Genomic DNA, 20,161 nt, shown 5'->3' with positions numbered 1-20,161 from the left:
GGAGGACATCTTGAGGACAGTGACTCTGCGTGTGGCATTTGCGACGGAGAGGAGACAAGGGAGGATAGGACGAACGAGAGAAGAGCAGAGGGGGGCAGAGGGAGCTGATCTCAGCCCACAGACAGTGAGCTCATTGTGAGCCTGTGGCCCGCTGGGCCTGGGCCAGCCTCCGCCATTGAAGGCTAATGCCGGCATTAAAGAGAGGCAATGGAGTGGAAACTCTCGCCTCAGAAAGCCCAGCTCCAGAGGTCACTTTTGCTGTTAACAAAGTGGCTTTGAAGGAGGAAGACCTCAGAAACCAGTTTGATATAAATAGAGGTACAACACATCCACTGGGCCGTGGTGGATAATGAAGACAAACTGGTGGTCTGTAGCTTTAATTGAGCATAGTCTAGTTTTCATAAGTTTAAGAAAAAAGAGAGAGGAAATGTCTCAAAATGAACTCTGAGCACTGATAACTTATAGCAGATGCACTCTGCAACAAATAAAGGCATCATCCAAGTGTTGTGTGGTGAGCAGTAAGTGGTATGTCAGTCAGCAGATACCAGAGTCCAAACCAGAGCAAAATGAAGATCATTGTTTGTTGGCCTGGCTCCTCCAGGGGAAGTTCCAACCGGCCACAAGACAGGGGGGATAGGGCCTATCTCACACTGTGGACTGTGGGCAGACTGCTTCCCCATTACCCCACCACCCTCCCCTTCAGATCCCCCCCCCCCCCTGCTGGATTAATGCAGTGACCAGACTCATTCCACACATTCCAGTTCACATCCCTGCCAGCCACGAGCCTCAAGCTCAATTGTAACGAAAAGTGTGCTCATGCTGGAAATAGAATGCATATGAGTGAGTGTTAACAGCATCATAGCGCGTCAAATTAGCAAGCAAGTCTATTTTTCTCGCGTCTACGCGGAGCAATTCTGGTAAAACAAGCAGATAGAATGCAGATAGAATACATTTGTAGAAAAGGATTAGGGAAGATCATTACAATTCCTCTATGCTAAGTAGACTAAAGATGTAGTTTATAATGTATTGGGCAGTAAGCTAAGGTCGCAGCCTACCTGTGTTGATTTCATAGGCATATAGCTTAGGCAGGCTATGGTTGAAAAACTTGAGGACCGCTTACGTAGAAGAACAAGAAAGACTTGGTTGTTTATAAACAACTCGGGTTTAGCACAGGTACGGTGGCTCCCGTAGGACATCTAAGGAACTCACAACAATAACTCTCAGTGGCTTCGTAGGGAACATAGATAACTGTTTATTATGGATTTTCATTGGCATACGCTATACTGTGTATGTGAATTGACACTCGCTACTCTCGCACGCAAATTTTCACGCCGTTAACGTCTGTGATTTCGGCTTCACTCTAGACTCTAAGGCAGAAGGCAAGCCTCTCGTTAACATCTACTATATGGATGGACAACACCTGTACTGACCAAATATGGACAAATACCTGGCTATGTACGAAGAAAACCTGTACTGACCATGTATGGACTGCTCTATCCATTTGGCTGACTGAGGAACACTGGGTGTTTACAGCCTTTCCACAATAAAATGAGATGTGGGTTTTGTTGCTCTGGCCTGTACAGTCAGAAGGACCAGGTCCAACATCCTAAAACTTTGTTGACAGTTTGACTGTAATTCAGCAAGCAGGGGAGCAAGCAATTGCTGGAATTGGCCAATTTTGCAGTCTACAATGTGTGGAGAGGTATGGAAAAGCTATCCCATTAAAGCATTAGAGTGGTCTGTTTGTTAGTATAACACCTCAGGAGCAGTTATTAGCCTGTACATCGGGCAGGACTCCAGCAGTGCTTATGGGTCTCGTCAGATTATACTGTATTTACACTGAATGTACAAAATATGACACTTTCCATGACATATACTGACCAGGTGAATCCAGGTGAAAGCTATAATCCCTTATTGATGTCACCTGTTAAATCCACTTTAATCAGTGTAGATGAAGGGGAGGAGACAGGTTAAAGAAGGATTTTTAAGCCTTGAGACATAGATTGTGAATGTGAGCCATTCAGAGGGTGAATGGGCAAGACAAAAGATTTACGTGTCTTTGAACTGGGTATGGTCGTAGGTGCCAGGCGCTCCGGTTTGAGTGTGTCAAGAACTGCAACTTTTTCCTGTGTGTATCAAGAATGGTCCACCACCCAAAGGATATCCAGCCAACTTGACACAACTGTGGGAAGCATTGGAGTCAATATGGGCCAGCATCCTTGTGGAACGCTATCGACACCTTGTAGAGCCCATGCCCCAACGAATTGAGGCTGTTCTGAGCAACTCAATATTAGGAAGATGTTTCTAATGTTTTGTACACTGTGTATGTTCTCTCTGACATAGCCTGCATGCACCAATCCTCTCCCCCTTTCTGTTACCATCTCATTATAAAACAGTTAATTCCGGCAAGGCATTATGATTGGTCGAGAGGCGTTCACAAGCTGCAAAGTTGTCTTTGACAGCAAACAGCTGGCAGGCGGTCAATAGGGGGTTTTGGACTGTTCCTCTGTGCCTGGTCCCTGTTAGCCGTCATCTGTGCTTAAAGCAGTCAAGATAACACTCACAAAAACAAACACTGTGGAGTGCCTGCTTGTGAATGGGGTCTAAGAGGCAAAGCCCCTGGCCCCTGAAACGGCCATTAAACCGCAGCGGCAGGGCTTCTGCTATGGGGCCATTAAACTGCAGCGGCAGGGCTTCTGCTATGGGGCCATTAAACTGCAGTGGCAGGGCTTCTGCTATGGGGCCATTAAACTGCAGTGGCAGGGCTTCTGATATGGGGCCATTAAACAGCAGTGGCAGGGCTTAGGATATGGGCCCATTACACTGCAGCGGCAGGTCTTCTGCTATGGGGCCACTAAACAGCAGTGGCAGGGCTTAGGATATGGGGCCATTAAACAGCAGTGGCAGGGCTTAGGATATGGGGCCATTAAACAGCAGTGGCAGGGCTTCTGATATGGGGCCATTAAACAGCAGCGACAGGGCTTCTGCTATGGGGCCATTAAACAGCAGTGGCAGGGCTTCTGCTATGGGGCCATTACACTGCAGTGGCAGGGCTTCTGATACGGGCCTCAGCCATCAACATCAACTTACAGATGGGAAATAAAATAAATAGACAGACCCAGCAAATCTAGTTTCCATTTCCAACGTGGATCTTTCCTGAGAAATGGGTCCTTAGAAGAGAAATGTGATAGGCTAGGCTAGCTAGGCGGATTCATCATTTTGAGAAGTTAGACAGCCCCGGACATCTGGACATTTATTCAGTGTGTGTTGTTTACGTGACCCAGACCAAGGCACCTGGTACAGTACACTTTCAGGAAATCTGTGTTTATTATTTACCTCAGGAGTGAGATAAATTACAGGAGACAGGTTGTGTACCACTGGACTACAGCTGCCACAGCAAGGACAGAAGGAGTGACGGGGAGTGACAGAAAGTAAGGGAAGGGAATCGCAATTAAGCCAGAACCTGAGGCCTTGTCCTACTTCAATATTTAGAATACTTAGATCATGGAGTATAATGCAAGGTAACACACACCTGCCATTCTGGTAAAGTATTACGGACGTTCAATATCTTTTCCCCTATCGTGAGACTGACCTGAGGGAAAAACCCAGCAGTTGAAAGTCTAATGACAAAAAAGTAGCCCATTATTAAGAGCTTACCAAGGCCCTGAGGACTTTCAACAGGGCTCATTTACTGTATGCTAGCTCTGCCAAAAGCCTATCCATGCTGGGTGACAACACAGAGAGGAATTCTCACTGTGAGTACGGCACATTGTGTATTTTTTTCAGATGAGTGGACAGCCAATGTGGCTCCGTCCTGGCTGAGAAACAGAACCAGCTGTCCCGAGATGGGCGACCAACCACACCGCGCAGGAATTTGGCGGGTAGTGGTTTGAAGTAATTTTTCATTAGTCACACAAACTGAGGGACTGATTGTGATCTCATCTACAGCTTCAGAGGCCAGGTCCAAACCAAGGCCAAAACAAAGGGGAGAACATGGACCTGGGGCTCCTGATCTGAAGCCATTGTATTCCTGAGCCAAGATGTTCTAATAAATTCAATTCAAGACGAAACATGAAAGGTGTTTCAAAGGGAGAAGCACATGTAGCATACTGAACACTTTGGACACCATGGAACGTTGAGAGGGCTCTTGTGAACGTCACTTAGACAGAGATTACATTTCCCATCCCTTGTATCGTTCAATCCAGGCCTGACCGAGGCTGAATTCCACGGGTGAGATCAAACGCATTCCTCAATGTTCTAACGTCATTCCTCTCTCGCTGTCCTCCAACTGTCACTACAGAACCAAAAAACAAAAACACAACAGAAAAGGGATGACTTGGCTATAGCTGCAGTCAGTCTCACCCTGCCCCGGACAGAAAAGGAAACGTGTAATCAGCAGGTCTTGCCCTCTCAGTGTCCTGTGTGGCTTTGTTCCTCCCAGGCCCAGGGTCATTAGGAGTCCTCTTAGCCTCCTCCCGCCTCTGCAGACAATGATTTATTCTTTATTCACCCAGAGGATATACAGCAGCCCAATGGCCACCCCTGCATTCCTTGCCATTGAACTGTAATGGCCAGCAGAGAGGTTTGGTCACTGCAAGAATCAAGGGTAATGGATATTCTCTAGCTTCTTCAATGTGGTACAAAGTAGCGTTGGTATAATGTTGGTGGAGCGTTGGCATAGTGATGGTGGAGCATTTGGCTCCACCGGCTTAATGTTTTAAAAACCCTAGAGGGGAAGAGCCATAGAAATGGATCATTGTCAGCATAATCCGAACTTTATAGGTTTATGACATCAACCACGCTCATATTATATCTCTAGGGAAAATGGCTGTGTGCTGCAGTATTGCTGGGCCTGCCGTGGATCTCAGGGGAGGCTAAAGACCTCTGCTCTGTCTGAAGGGCACAGTCGTTTAGGTGCTCAGACTGCAGAGTGTCTCCAGGGACATCATTCCCATATTTGGCAGCTGGAAACATCAGAGGAGTGCTGAATCTGCTGATATTCAGGGTAAAAATTCCCTGCAGGTTGAATAAGTTTAGGGCCACAAAGACTTGGAAATGGGGGGGGGGGGGGGGACGGACAAATGTTATCTCAATTCCATAACATATGAGAAAAGCAACAGAGCAGGCTAACTCAATCAAAGCTGTTCCAACTATTAGGCAAAAAAATCCCATGGTACCATGGTACAATCCCATGGTACACTATCTAGAACCTAAAAGGGTTCCTTAGCTGTCCCCATAGGAGAACCCATTGAAGAACCCTTGTTGGTTCCAGGTAGAACAGCTTTGGGTTCCATGAAGAAGCCTTTCCACAGACGATTCTACATGGAACCATAAATGGTTCTACCTGGAACCAAAAAGGTTTCTCCTATGGGGACAGCTGAAGAATCCTTTTGGAACCCTTTTTTTCTAAGAGCGTAGAGGAAATGAGGGATGAGGGATTGAATTTGATTAAACACATTAATCAGTACCGTAATTCAACAAGTACTTTCAGCATCCATAACTGCATTTGGTCAATGTTCTTCTGAACCAGGTAAAAGCAAGAGAACACTCACCAAAACAACAGATTGTCGTTTTCTTGTGTTACTTTTTGACAATTTGTTTTTACTTTAGTTTATTTAGTAAATATTTTCTTAACTCTATTTCTTGAACTACATTGTTGGTTAAGGGCTTGTAAGTAAGCATTTCACGGTAAGGTCTACTACACCTGTTGTATTCGGTGCATGTGACAAATAACATTTGATTTGATTCAGAAAATTTGATCAAGTCTGTGTTTTCTTGGCTCTACTTGGAATTCCTTAAAAAATGTAGCAGGTCTCTTTTTCACTGGACTAACAACAATCTTTGTGTGTACTCAGTGTGTTCTAGTACTCAAAGGATGGACGAGGCGGGCTAGGCACAAAGCCTTGGATTCTTTTCAAAAGAACTTTGGCCATAAAAACCATTACAGGTCTTATTGGTACAAAGTGGGTCATGGGATGCAGCGGGTCCCAGAGTGTACACACTAGGCCTACATTGTAATAACACACCCACAATCGCTTTGAGTCTAGACCGTACATTGTACATGAGGTCTCCATCCACAGAAATTTTCCTCCACACCATTTACTTAACATTTCGTTATCTTTGAGACTATTATCAAAGACATGAGTTCATTTAGTGACAGAGAGGGTTCCCATGAGACCAATGTAGGCTTATTGCTCAAAGCTTATGAGGCCAATATAGATCTGCCTTGAGTGGACCTAATGGCTTATCCAAACACAAGGGAGAGTCCTTACAGAGGCCATTCTCTTCAATCTCACAAAACCTTGCTGTTGGACAACTATGTTGGTTAGGGACAGTGTTGCCGTTGATGCGAGTACAGTCCACTCTTGAAATCCCCGTGCTGACATGGGTGTTTCTTCTCTCAACCAACACATGGTTTCATTCAAGAGAACATCAGCGCTTCGAATTTCTTAACGACACGTTCCAGAAATGTTCAAATTAGCCCCTTGTAACTGACTGGACGCCATCAGTCCAGAGCAACGAGGGAGATTATGGAAAGAATCTGGAGAAGTAATTCATGGCAGATGTGTGGGTCTAGTTGTGGTGGGGGAGGCCTAGTTACACAACCAGGACTTTGTAACTTTACACCTCATTTAACCCTCCATCTGGCCATTGGCTGGCATCTCAGAAATACTGGGACAATGACTAGCCTCTGGAAAGGTTTAGACATCTTTTAGCCAATAACTTGATTTGACTGTCTGGAAGTTGACTTCCTTGGATGAAGATGTGAGGCCTACAAACTGTAAAGATAACAAACTGCCCAGGGACGACAGATGAAATTTATCCGTCTGGCTAAATCTGGCACAGTTGCAGAAATGTTGACCAATGTGCATTGTTCATGTTAATGAATACTTAACCTAATACATGACATGAAGCAAATGCCTGTTCCTCGTGGCTAAATTTGAACTTCAATGTCCAAAGGAACATGTGATACTATCATCAGTATCACAACATTTAGGGATGAAATCATGGCACTGAGATAATGCCATGATGATATCCATAACACTCTGCAGTGATCCAGCAACATTTTCATACAATCAGTACAGGGTACCAGCGCATAATCACTGAACTGAATCAGGTTATAGACCTGCTCAGGGCCAGAGTAGCAGCTGGCATCTGCTAATCTCCAACCTACAAACCGTTGGTTGGCTGGTTAGCCATGATGACTATACTGGCGATGACTACCACTGTGACAAGCCTGCATAAAAGTGCATGGGAACTTCAGGTCCTGAGAGGTATCCTTTCATTTCTAAATTGGTTATTGGCAGAAACCGATGCCTCATTTAAATGGGTGAAATGAACTGAAAACAAAGAAGTCATTTGGATTTGAAATGGCACTTACTCCGAGTCCAAGTCTCCAGTCCCTGCACCCCACCCCTGCATCCATGCAGATGCTCAGGGTGTGAGAAAGCTGGTAGGTGTGAAGGGAGTAATGAGAATAACTCACTGGGTCATGGGACAAATAGGGCTCATAACAAAAGTATGATTGGGGAAGCACTATGTATTTGCATGCACATGCAATATCCGACAGTGGAATTACCACTACATTACCAGTACATCCAACCAGTGTCTTTGAAGAGATTCTTCACAGAGGACACTACTTGAGGTGTCAATGCACACATTCTCCACACTGAGAGAGAGAACTTCCTCCTTGTCTAATCTGACACCAGGCAGGGCCTGGATGATGGGACTGCCCAACTCGTCACAACCAACCCCCACTGGACGGACAAGCCCTCGCCACAGAGACAAAAGGTCCCATTGTGCTGCCAAATGCAGGTGACCCTCTCTGTTCTCACTGGTCTGGTCCCAGTCACCACTCCCAGCCTGGCGTGCCTCCCAGCTATATATCAGGCAGAGGGAAAGAGAGACATCTCTCAGACATCTCTCTATGATGTCTGTTGTTGTGACAGTCATTGGATGGTGCTCCATAATGTGCATCCACACCAATAGCACAGCCCTATGGACATCCAGAGTTTGTCCCGTGATAGTATCGCTGGGGAGCTGCGCCTCGCCCCAAGATCCAGAAAAATAATTAAGAGGTCAAGAGGAGCTGTGCAAACTAGAGGTCGACCGATTATGATTTTTCAACGCCGATAGCGATACGGATTATTGGAGGACCAAAAAATCTGATGCCGATAAATCGGCCGATTTAAAAATATATATATATTTGTAATAATGACAATTACAACAATACTGAATTAACACTTATTTTAACTTAATATAAAACATCAATAAAATCAATTTAGCCTCAAATAAATAATGAAACATGTTCAATTTGGTTTAAATAATGCATAAACAGTGTTGGAGAAGAAAGTAATATGTGCCATGTAAAAATGTGTGCCATGTAAAATATGTGCCATGTAGAAAATGTGCCATGTAAAAAAGCTAACGTTTAAGTTCCTTGCTCAGAACATGAGAACGTATGAAAGTTGGTGGTTCCTTTTAACATGAGACTTCAATATTCCAAGGTAAGAGGATTTAGGTTGTAGTTAATATAGTATTTATAGGACTATTTCTCTCTATACCATTTGTATTTCATATATCTTTGACTATTGGATTTTCTTATAGGTACTATAGTATTGCCAGTGTAACAGTATAGCTTCCGTCCCTCTCCCCGCCCCTACCTGGGCTCGAACCAGGAACACATCGACAACAGCCAGAATCGAAGCATCGTTACCCATCGCTCCACAAAAGCTGCGGCCCTTGCAGCGCAAGGGGAATAACTACTCCAAATCTAAAAGCGAGTGACGTTTGAAACAGTATTAGCGCACACCCAGCTAACTAGCTAGCCATTTCACATTGGTTACACCAGCCATTAGGCTGATAGGCTTGAAGTCATAAACAGCGCTGTGCTTGCGAAGAGCTGCTGGCAAAACGACAAAAGTGCTGTTTGAATGATTACGGGCATGCTGCTGCTCAGTCAGACTGCTCTATCAAATCAGACTTAATTATAACATAATAACACACAGAAATACGAGCCTTTGGTCATTAATATGATCGAATCCGGAAACAATCATTTCGTAAACAAAACGTTTATTATTTCAGTGAAATACGGAACGGTTCGGTATTTTATCTAATGGGTGGCATACCTAAATCTAAATATTCTTGTTACATTGCACAATCTTCAATGTATGTCATAATTACGTAAAATTCTGGCAAATTAGTTCGCAATGAGCCAGGCAGCCCAAACTGTTGCATATACCCTGACTCTGTGTGCAATGAATGCAAGAGAAATGACACAATTTCACCTGGTTAATATTGCCTGCTAAACTGGATTAGTAGTTATAACTAGTGATTATGATTGATTGTTTTTTATAAGATAAGTTTAATGCTAGCTAGCAATTTACCTTGGCTTCTACTGCATTTGCGTAACAGGCAGGCTACTCGTGGAGTGCAATGGTTAGAGCGTTGGACTAGTTAACTGTGCGGTTGCAAGATTGAAACCCCTGAGCTGACACAGTGAAAATCTGTCGTTCTGGCCCTGAACAAGGCAGTTAACCCCCAGATCCTAGGCAGTCATTGAAAATAAGAATGTGTTCTTAACTGACTTGCCTAGTTAAATAAAAGGAATAAAAATCTAATAAAAAATATCGATTTCCGATTGTTATGAAAACTTGAACTCGTCCCTAATTAATCGGCCATTTCGATTAATCGGTCGACATCTAGTGCAAACACAAACACACGCTGTTGTAAACACTCTGGATAAATTAGAGTGGGAGAGAAAGGGGGACTGGGAAGGATTGTTTGCTGCCTAGAATGATGTTGGTTTAGTCAGGTGTCTGGGACAGGACAGATAACGGGTATCTGTGACAGGACAGATAACAGGTGTCTGGGACAGGACAGATAATGTTGCTATTTCTACTTGGGAGTATAAGATACAAAAGACATGAAATAAACCAAATGTCAACAGACAAAAATGTGATTAATAAATTCCAAGAAAAAACAGAGCTGTTCAGAGAAAGCCAAGAACCTTGGCAATTAGAGGGTAAAGCCATGGAAAAAGATGGAGCATGTGGTTTGAAAGAAGCGATTGGTTACTGGCACTAGAATGATGGAGAGAGACAGAGAAATGGGTGCTTTCTTTAAGCAGCTCCTTGTAAATCAATTCTGCCCTTCACTATTTTTCCACTGACGTGAGGAATAGAAGGTCATGCAGGCTTCTCCTGCTGGGCAGAACCTATAGGCTAGTAGACGCTGCAAGAGATAAGTTCTCCCTCATCACGAACCCCTGGAAGATTTACGGTTGAGTAAAAACCAACCCAAACGGGATGAAGTCTATTACAAACTGGATTTAACATCACATACAGGATTGTGAATCTACTTGAGTCACATAGATTCACCCTCCTTGTGTTATGGAATCAGATGCAATTCTAATAAAGCTTTTGGTGTATGTTTTTCTTCACCCAACACTTGCGGTGCGTCAACATACTTTAACCATGCCAGAGACAAAGTCAAAGCCTCTGGCAATCTGAAGAGGTCTGAAGTGGATTCTCTCTGCAGTGACTAAATGCTTTGGGTTCTCAAGCTGAGATTTATACCCATTGGTGCTTATAGCCCATAGTGGTCCTGAGAACTGCATAGTTCTGAGGTATCAGCACTTCATGGAAAAAACCCAGTCATCCTTCACTTCCCCTTTCCACTGTGCTCCCCACATTCCAGACATTGCTGGCAAAATTCATTTCTCTCTGGAAGTGGAAATATGAACAGAGAAATAAGACCAGCTCCTTTGGATTGTTTCCACGAGGTCTTTTTCCTCAATGCGTGCCATTTGATACCATAATGCTGGAGATGCTTGCATGAATTTAGGGCAACTACTACATAATACAGAGCTGGCCAGTGCACTACATCAAAATAATTGGGGGTGACTTTAGTATGCAACAAACCATGGTTCAGCTGATGGTTTCAATTAAGCCTTCTAGTGAAATGAATGGCCCTAAAGTTGTTGAAATTGAGTAATAATCCCGTAAATCACAGGGCGACTGTTAAACAACTTTTATGAGCGTTGGCGATGGCAACACGTGGCTTGTATTGGTTTGGTAACTTGAGTGCGAAAAGCCTTGAGTATTGTAACAGTAGAGCTAACGGAGATGCCCTGACAAATGCAACATGGGGAAAGGTAATATTTTTATTTAATTTTTTCCCCCCTTTTCTCCCCAATTTTGTTGTATCCAATTGTTAGTAGTTACTATCTTGTCTCATCGCTATGACTCCCGTACGGGCTCGGGAGAGACGAAGGTCGAGAGCCATGCGTCCTCCGAAACACAACCCAACCAAGCCGCACTGCTTCTTAACACAGCGCGCATCCAACCCGGAAGCCAGCCGCACCAATGTGTAGGAGGAAACACAGTGCACCTGGCAACCTGGCCAGCGTGCACTGCGCCCGGCCCGCCACAGGAGTCGCTAGTGCGCGATGAGACAAGGATATCCCTACCGGCCTAACCCTCCCTAACCAGGACGACGCTAGGCCAATTATGCGTCGCCCCACAGACCTCCCAGTCACGGCCGGCTGCGACAGAGCATGGGCGCGAACCCAGAGTCTCTGGTGGCACAGCTAGCACTGCGATGCACTGCCCTAGACCACTGCGCCACCCGGGAGGCGAAAGGTAACATTTTGACAATTTACAGAAGCCCCCGCCCCCAAACAAAATAACAAAACTAAAATGATGACATAAAGGCCCAATATCTGTTCATCCCCTAGCAACATTTTAAATTGAAACACAACAACATCTAGCCCTATGGGAACTGACATTGTACAATTAACATGACAAATGATCCAAACAGGCTCCAATTAACATCACAGACCTGGGAGATAAGTGCACCTGCCACAGTAGAGACAAGCCTGTCCTAATATCAGTATGTACTGTACCTACCGGTTGACTGCCTCTCAACAACAGCCTTAATCCCAAAACAACCGGTTAAGTTGGCTTTGACTTTCTGGTTCCAGTAGACTGAATCAGATCATTCATACAATTTCCCTGTGTAGCAAACATATGTGCATATTTTGTGCAGTGACATTGATGGTTGCAGTAAAGGGAGGGATAAACCATAACCAATTGAGACTTACCTTGGAGCATGCATCTGTACGCGGACTCTGAGATGGCGTAGATGTGAGGAGGCATCTCGTGTCTCTTCTTCCCCCTGTACATCTCTATGATGTTCTCTGAGTAGATGGGCAGGTACTTGTAGGGGTTTATCACCACACAGAAGAGGCCAGAGTATGTCTGCAGGAGAAAGAAGATCATGTAATTCAGTGTGAAACACGGGAATCTGAAAACACCATGATTTGATATCACGTTTTTTGTTTTTACATTTAATAATACAGGTTTGCCAGGTAAAGAGAAACCATCTGAAACAATTGTGGACCAGTCAGCTGTCATGTAATGAGAAAGAGCTTACAAGTCCCTTCAGTGCCCCACAGGGAATCACTACTATCACTATTCACTAATGATGTTGAAGCAATCAGAAAGCAAATTCCCCTCTCGCTTGTGGGGTTGAAAAGGAGTGTGAACTGCTTAGTGGACAGTGACTAAGCACAAACAGAGTAATAGCCTGACCTTGGCTTGTATAGTGGTGGAAGGACAGTGAAGATGTGAAAGGATACATACAGGTAGAGGGAATGAGAGAACAAAGATCATTGCTGGTCCATATCAAAGTAGCCTAATGATAAGGTTGACCTTCAGTTTGTTGCTACAGGGACTGAGATTAAAACACTACCATCATAATGATTAGGCATCATAAAAAGACCGGTTGCCTCTGGTTCCGAGCCGGGATTTATTTTCCCTTTTCTCTCACTCTCCCATTGACCCCCAAAAACTGATCATACAGAAACAGTCCCTGTGATATAGATGCTGCTAGGTGGATGGCTGCCAAAGTGCTGCACCATTTGAGATTCCTCCCACACAGCTTTCTCCTCCTCCTCCTCCACCTCATTGCATCCGGCTGAGAGGACGGCTCTTTATTCAGTGCAGTCCAATGCACTCAAGCCAGGGAATGAGTTATGCTGTGTGTGATGCATTGTAATAACCCGAAACAGAGAGCAATAAATCCGATCTCTTAAACACTAATGCAGATCTCTAAATGGGGGTCGTTGAAGTTGCGTACAAAACTGCCATATCATCCCTGCAGTGTCAGACTGGGGGGAGGGCAGGCCAGGAGAGGGTTAATCCCTGTCTACAGTCTGCCGGCCAGGATATTCCATTAAACCAGTAAGAGAAGGGGGACGGGCGATTATGCAGAAGGGTCCTTTTCCAATTCTGCCTTTCTCTCTGTGTCCATGCACCCTTTATCTCCATCTCTCAGTCCCTCTCTTGGTCAGTCCAAGCATGGCTGTAATTATGTTGTCTGTGTGTTGGGGCGGGGGAGGCAGAAGACAGGTGGCTGCAGAGGGGCCCAAGGTCGGCTAACCAAGTTGCTGAGCTGGAACAATGGCGGTGTGGCCAAGGCATGCTGGTGTGGGGTGGGGGTAGCGGCAGGGTCCTAGTCTAAAGACTCTTGCGGAGCAAAGCTCACTGCCATGGTTGTCGCCTGGCTGGAGCGGGAAGAGTGATTGTTAGTCACACACACTCCTCCTCTGGGAGACAAAACAAACATGTCCGCTCAGCTAGCTGCTGAGCTAGCTAGCTGCTACGCTTCTTATCTCAGTCTTTGGACCACAGGGGACTTTTACTGTACTCTATTTGGCTGCAGCATGACTGGGGCTTGTGGCATTGTGTTATGTGGTATAAAAATAATGCCAATATATTGAAGGTTGTGCTGAATGGAAATGAGACAATCACCATCACCATGCAGAATGTGATGAACGGTCACTTTGAGACGACACGTGGTCAGTGACATTGGGGGATATCATGGTGTGCATTAGGGGAGGGGTGAGTGGGTCACCAGATGGCCAGTCTTTCATATGTACACATACAGATCCCTCGGAAGGGCAGAGATATGCTCTAGCCTGGTCATAGGCCAGCCACAGCAACAACAAGCTCGGGAGGAAGCAGATATTTGTTGTTCAAACCAAAATCAAATCAAAGTTTATTGGTCGTGTACACAGTTTAGCAGGTGTTATAGCGGTGTGGCGAAACGCTTACGTTAATAGCTCCTAACAATGCAGTCAAATGTCAAAATCAAAATGTCAAGAAAAATACGCCACAAAAGGAAGAAATCGAGAGCGGCGGGACAAATGTTCATGAGTCACAGTGGGGAACTAGGTAGCTTTTTGGGGAGAAAAGGGGTCACTAGCAGGGGGTATGTGGCTACACAGGGGTAACCAACATTCTAGTGCGATTCATCTTGGTGCACTGGTCGATGAGTATGTATGGAGTTATGGAAGAGATTCCTGCGGAATCCACAGATCCCACATATTTGCAAGCCTCCCCTTTAGCTGACAGCAAAGTAGGGCCAGTGGACACACCACACCACCTGTTGCCCCCCCCCCCCCCCCCCCCCCCCACAGTGGGCGGAGAGCCAGGCAGACGGATTAGCGCTCCGGCCGGCGCAGCCCAGACCCAGAGGCAGCAGCAGGATCGGGGAGAGATATGACTCAGCTGCACAGCCTGGATAGCAGCCCCTGGGGAGTACTTGGGGGATTAGTGGGGCTCTGGGTCTGCAGGCGGGGATGAGATGTGTAGGAGGTATATGAAGGGAAGGAGGCCTTGGTGAAGAACCTGTCCCTATCTCTCAATACAGTAGAGATCGGGGTGAGACGCCGGCCAAGAAAATATATATCTCACACAGCACTGTGCCTTAGGTGGAGGGAGGCATGGGCCAAGAACCTGTCTCTCAGTACAACAAAGTAGTGTACCCAGATAGCCAGGCTGTGGTTAACAACGGAGAACACTGACACAGTTGACTAGGTTCCCAGTTCTCCGGAAATGTCCAAGTGGTCCCCCTTGCCAAGCCCAAGCTGAGCGTAGCTGGGCAACGGCAAGAGTTGAGGGCCTCTCCATGGAGAGAGTGGATGTTTTCATTCTCATTCTCAACATTGTTCCGTCTGCGAAGCTTAGCTCAGTGCCACTCCGTTTTGATTGTCATAGCATATTGAAAAGAGGCGATGATTATGGAGAACAGAATTTTCAAAGGGTTTAGAGAAAAAATTGTCTAATATCGTTCACTATGAGCACTGCTTCATTTCCAGTGCTCCAATAGCATTGGGGTCTGAGCGTGGGAGACCAATGGCATACTAGAGCAGAGCAAGCAGTTTTGCTCCATCTACACAGTGTGTTTGTGTGTGCTGTGCTTGCATACTGATCTCTGCCTCATACTCATCCCGGCGGGCATGTGACCAGGCTGCGAGTCTGAGGCATCAGGCAGGAAAGGAGTGGTTTGGGGTCCCGTCTGTCTGCTTATGTGGACTTATAGAAAATATTCTCTTGATATATTTTATGGAAAAAACATAACTGACACACTGGTTTCTATTGAGAACAGAGACACCCATGTTCTAGCGAAAGCCAGGCTTAGGGGAGACTGAAGAGGGGATGTCTGCAGATGAAGGTAACCAAACATCAACTCAAAGCTCCAGGCCTTGGGCCATCTTCCCAGTCTGCACTGTTGCAGTACAAAGGATACAGCAGATACTGTTACTTAAAAGGTTACAGAAACACATGCATTTAATAACACATCACACATTCAGCTCAAAAGCTAGCCGTTTCCTGGGGCCATTGAGGATGGCCACAGACCACAAGGGGAAACAAGAATGCTATGCAGCTGACCAAAAACGAGTGCTGAGCAATTAGTGCTTTTTGAGGTCGGTTCGGTTTCGGTTAGATTATAAAAAACATATCACTGTTTCGATTACTTTTTTTTAAACATTAAATGCACTATGCATTATGTGGGTTGAATGCTGCAACATAGAATAAAAAAATTAATAAAAGTCCCATGATGGTAGTGACTGCCCATTAACTGCTTATGAACCTTCATTCACATTACTTTACTCAAATATTTCACTTGTGTTAATTAAATGGGTTTTATTTGATGACAGTTATTTAATTCCAAGTGATCATCTCATCTCTATAGAGCTGCTGTCTATACTGTCTGACAAACCCACTATTTTAGTAGTTCTTCAAAGTAAATAAGGTATACTTTTATGACTCCTGAATAGCAACTAACCATTCTTCCACAGTTGTGGCAAAATGGCTTAAGGACAACAAAGTCAAGGTATTGGAGTGGCCATCACAAAGCCCTGACCTCAACCCTATAGAATATTTGTGAGCAGAACTGAAAAAGCGTGTGAGAGCAAGGAGACCTACAAACCTGACTCAGTTACACACACCAGCACTGTCAGGAGGAATGGGCCAAAATTCACCCAACTTATTGTGGGAAGCTTGTGGAAGGCTACTCGAAACGTTTGACTCAGGTTAAACAACTCAAGTTAAACAATTTAAAGGCAATGCTACCAAATACTATTGAGTGTATGTAAACTTCTGACTCACTGGGAATGTGATGAAAGAAATAAAAGCTGAAATAAATCATTCTCTCTACTATTATTCTGCCATTTTACATTCTTAAAATAAAGTGGTGATCCTAACTGACCTAATACAGGGATTCTTTACTAGGATTAAATGTCAGGAATTATGAAAAACTGAGTTTAAATGTATTTGGCTTAGGTGTATGTAAACTTCCAACTTCAACTGTAGATGCGAAATGGATTATGGTCATTGTAGTTAATTACCACATATTATGTGCTAAACTATGTAGAATATTGGCCCTGTTGGAAACTATAACTCCCTACTACATTGCACAGTTCAGGCTGTATCTGATTCATTTCTAGAGAAACTGTGCAATGTGTGCATTGATCTCACAGGGGGAAAAACGGTTTATTGCTCAGCACTACCAAAAACAGACATTTGGAGGCAAGTGTCCTTCCTTACCCCTCAACAGCCTCTGTTCAATACGCACATCAGCGTTGTTGAGGATTGAGGATTCAAAGTGGGACTGTTCCCTATGAAATGTCCCTGGCCTCTACTGTATTGGATTGAAAGGAGGGGACCTTGACCTGGTCGTCACACGCCATGCTTATTAACCATTTTTGGATCTGAGAGTCCTACAGTTCTCAGCCTATGACATTCTATCTCATTAGCATAGGGGGGTCAAGAACCTGTGGCACCAGGAGAGTTTAGGATAGGCAGAGCTCCCTGTAAAGCTCGGTGTTGTTCTTTTATGAATGGAGTGCATACAAAACCTATTTAACAAGAAAGAAACTGCACCCGCAAAGAAACAGAGGAGACAGTTTTTTTACACTGTGACCTGAGAGTCATTAAAGTCACATGATCAAACATCAACCAAAACCTACAGTACTGTGCAAAAGTTTTAGGCAGGTGTGGATAAATGCTGTAAAGTAAGAATGCTTTCAAAAATAGACATGTTAATAGTTTATATTTATCAATTAACAAAATGCAAAGTGAATGAATAGAAAAAAAATCTACATGAAATCAATATTTGATGTGAACACCCTTTTGAAGGAACTCGGCAGGTAGATTGGCCCAAACATCTTGGATAACTAACCACAGTTCTTCTGTGGATTTAGGCAGCCTCAGATGCTTCTCTCTCTTCATGTAATCCCAAACAGACTTGATGATGTTGAGATCAGGACTCTGTGGGGGCCATACCATCACTTCCAGGACTCCTTGTTATCCTTTACGCTGAAGATAGTTCTTAATGAATTTCGCTGTATGTTTGGGGTCGTTGTCATGCTGCAGAATAAATTTGGGGCCAATCAGATGCCTCGCTGATGGCATTTCTTGATGGATAAGTTGCCTGTACTTCTCAGCATTGAGGAGACCATTCCATTTGCAGAAATGCAGCACCAAACTTGCAAGAAATCTCCACCAAGCTTCACTGTTGCCTGCAGACACTCATTCATGTACCGCTCTCCAGCCTTTCAGTGAACAAACTGCCTTCTGCTACAGCCAAATATTTCAAATGTTGACTCATCAGTCCAGAGCACCTGCTGACATTTTTATGCCCCCAGTTCCTGTGTTTTCGTGCATAGTTGAGTCACTTGGCCTTGTTTCCACGTCGGAGGTATGGCTTAATGCCCGCAAATCTTCCATGAAGGCCACTTCTGACCAGACTTCTCCGGACAGTAGATGGGTGTACCAGGGTCCCACTGTTTTCTGCCAATTCTGAGCTGATGGCACTGCTGGACATCTTCTGATTGCGAAGGGAAGTAAGCATGATGTGTCTTTCATCCGCTACAGTAAGTTTCCTTGGCCGACCACTGTGTCTACGGTCCTCAACGTTGCCCGTTTCTTTGTGCTGCTTCAAAAGAGCTTTGACAGCACAGATGGAAACCCCTGTTTGACTTGAAATTCAAGCAGCTTTGTTTGATGCCTGATTCTAGCCTTGCTGAAGCACACGCTGGCTTGTAGGCCTCTCCAGGTCTCGCACCCACTGTGAAATTTGGTGGAGGATCAGTGATGAGCTGGAGGTGCTTCAGCGAGGCTGGAATCGGGCAGATGTGTCGTTGTGGAGGACGCATGAATCAAACCACGTACAAGGTTGTCTTGGAAGAAAACTTGATTCTTTCTGCTCTGACAATGTTCCCCAACTCTGAGGATTGTTTTTTCCAGCAGGACAATGCTCCATGCCACGCAGCCAGGTCAATCAAGATGTGGATGGAGGACCACCAAATCAAAACCCTGTCATGGCCAGCCCAATCTCCAGACCTGAACCCCATTGAAAACCTCTGGAATGTGATCAAGAAGAAGATAGACGGTCACAAGCCATCAAACAAAGCCAAGCTGCTATTTTATTTGGAAATTGGGAGAAATGTTGTCAGTAGTTTATATAATAAAAACAATTGTTAATCTTACCAAAACACATACATATAAATAGTTAAACCAGAGAAACTGATCATTTTGCATTGGTCTCATAATTTTTTCTATATCATGTCCTCTATATAATATCATCTGTATAATATCTATATGTACAGTGCATTCAGAAAGTATTCAGACCCCTTCCTTTTTCCACATTTGGTTACATTACAGCCTTTTTCTAAACATTTCTTTCCTCATCAATCTACACACAATACCCCATAATGAACAAGAGAAAACACGTTTTTAGAAGTTTTTGCAATTTTCTTTTTTTAAATAAAACAGAAATACCTTATTTACACAAGTATTCAGACCCTTTGCTGTGAGACTCAAAATTGAGCTCAGGTGCATCCTGTTTCCATTGATCATCCTTGAGATGTTTCTACAACTTGGTTGGAGTCCACCTGTGGTATATTCAATTAATTAGACATGATTTGGAAAGGCATACACCTGTCTATATAAGGTCCCACAGTTGGCAGTGCATGTCAGAGCAAAAACCAAACCATGAGGTTGAAGGAATTGTCCGTAGAACTCAGAAACAGGATTGTGTCGAGGCAAAGATCTGGGGAAGGGTACCACAAAATGTCTGCAGCATTGAAGGTCCCCAAGAACGCATTTGCCTACATCATTCTTAAATGAAAGAAGTTTGGAACCACCAAGACTCTTCCTAGAGCTAGCCGCCCAGCCAAACTGAGCAAACAAGGGAAAAGGGCCTTCATCAGGGAGGTGACCAAGAACCCGATGGTCACTCTGACAGAGCTCTAGAGTTCCTGTGTGGAGAAGGGAGAACCTTCCAGATCTCTGCAGCACTCCACCATAGTAGAGTGGCCAGACGGAAGCCACTCCTCAGTAAAAGGCCCATGACAGCCTGCTTGGAGTTTGCCAAAAGGCACCTAAAGGACTCTGACCATGAGAAACAAGATTCTCTGGTCCGATGAAACCAAGATTCAACTATGTGGCCTGAATACCAAGCATCACGTCTGGAAAAAGCCTAGCACTATCCCTACGGTGAAGCATAGTGGTGGCAGCATCATGCTGTGGGGATGTTTTTCAGCGGCTGGGACTGTGAGACTAGTCAGGATTGAGGGAAAGATGAACGGAGCAAAGTACTGAGAAATCCGTGATTAAAACCTGCTCCAGAGCGCTCAGGACCTCAGACTGGGGCGAAGGTTCACCTACCAACAGGACAATGACCCTAAGCACACAGCCAAGACAATGCAGGAGTGGCTACGGGACAAGCCTCTGAATGTCCTTGAGTGGCCCAGGCAGAGCCCGGACTTGAACCCGATCTAACATCTCTGGAAACCTGAAAATAGCTGTGC

General features: G+C 44.7%; 1 protein-coding gene across 16 annotated transcripts in view; it reads right to left on the bottom strand.

Moving 5' to 3' along the window:
- The window catches only part of LOC109865302 (myosin-10), a 94,133-nt gene that overhangs the window by 65,223 nt on the left and 8,749 nt on the right, over positions 1–20,161 (bottom strand). For all 16 annotated transcript variants that reach the window (XR_004204408.1, XM_031798865.1, XM_031798874.1 and 13 more), the window contains one exon: positions 12,104–12,260. Coding sequence is in view for 15 of the 16 variants with exons in the window: in XM_031798865.1 (XP_031654725.1) it covers positions 12,104–12,260 (157 nt within the window). In the remaining variant the exon portion in view is untranslated. The remainder of the gene's footprint in view (positions 1–12,103; positions 12,261–20,161) is intronic.

The sequence above is a fragment of the Oncorhynchus kisutch genome, linkage group LG20 (genome assembly GCF_002021735.2).
Source record: "Oncorhynchus kisutch isolate 150728-3 linkage group LG20, Okis_V2, whole genome shotgun sequence".
Lineage (NCBI taxonomy): Eukaryota > Metazoa > Chordata > Actinopteri > Salmoniformes > Salmonidae > Oncorhynchus > Oncorhynchus kisutch.
The sequence above is the reverse complement of the archived record's forward strand: the minus strand, read 5'-3'. Positions and strand labels throughout refer to the sequence as shown.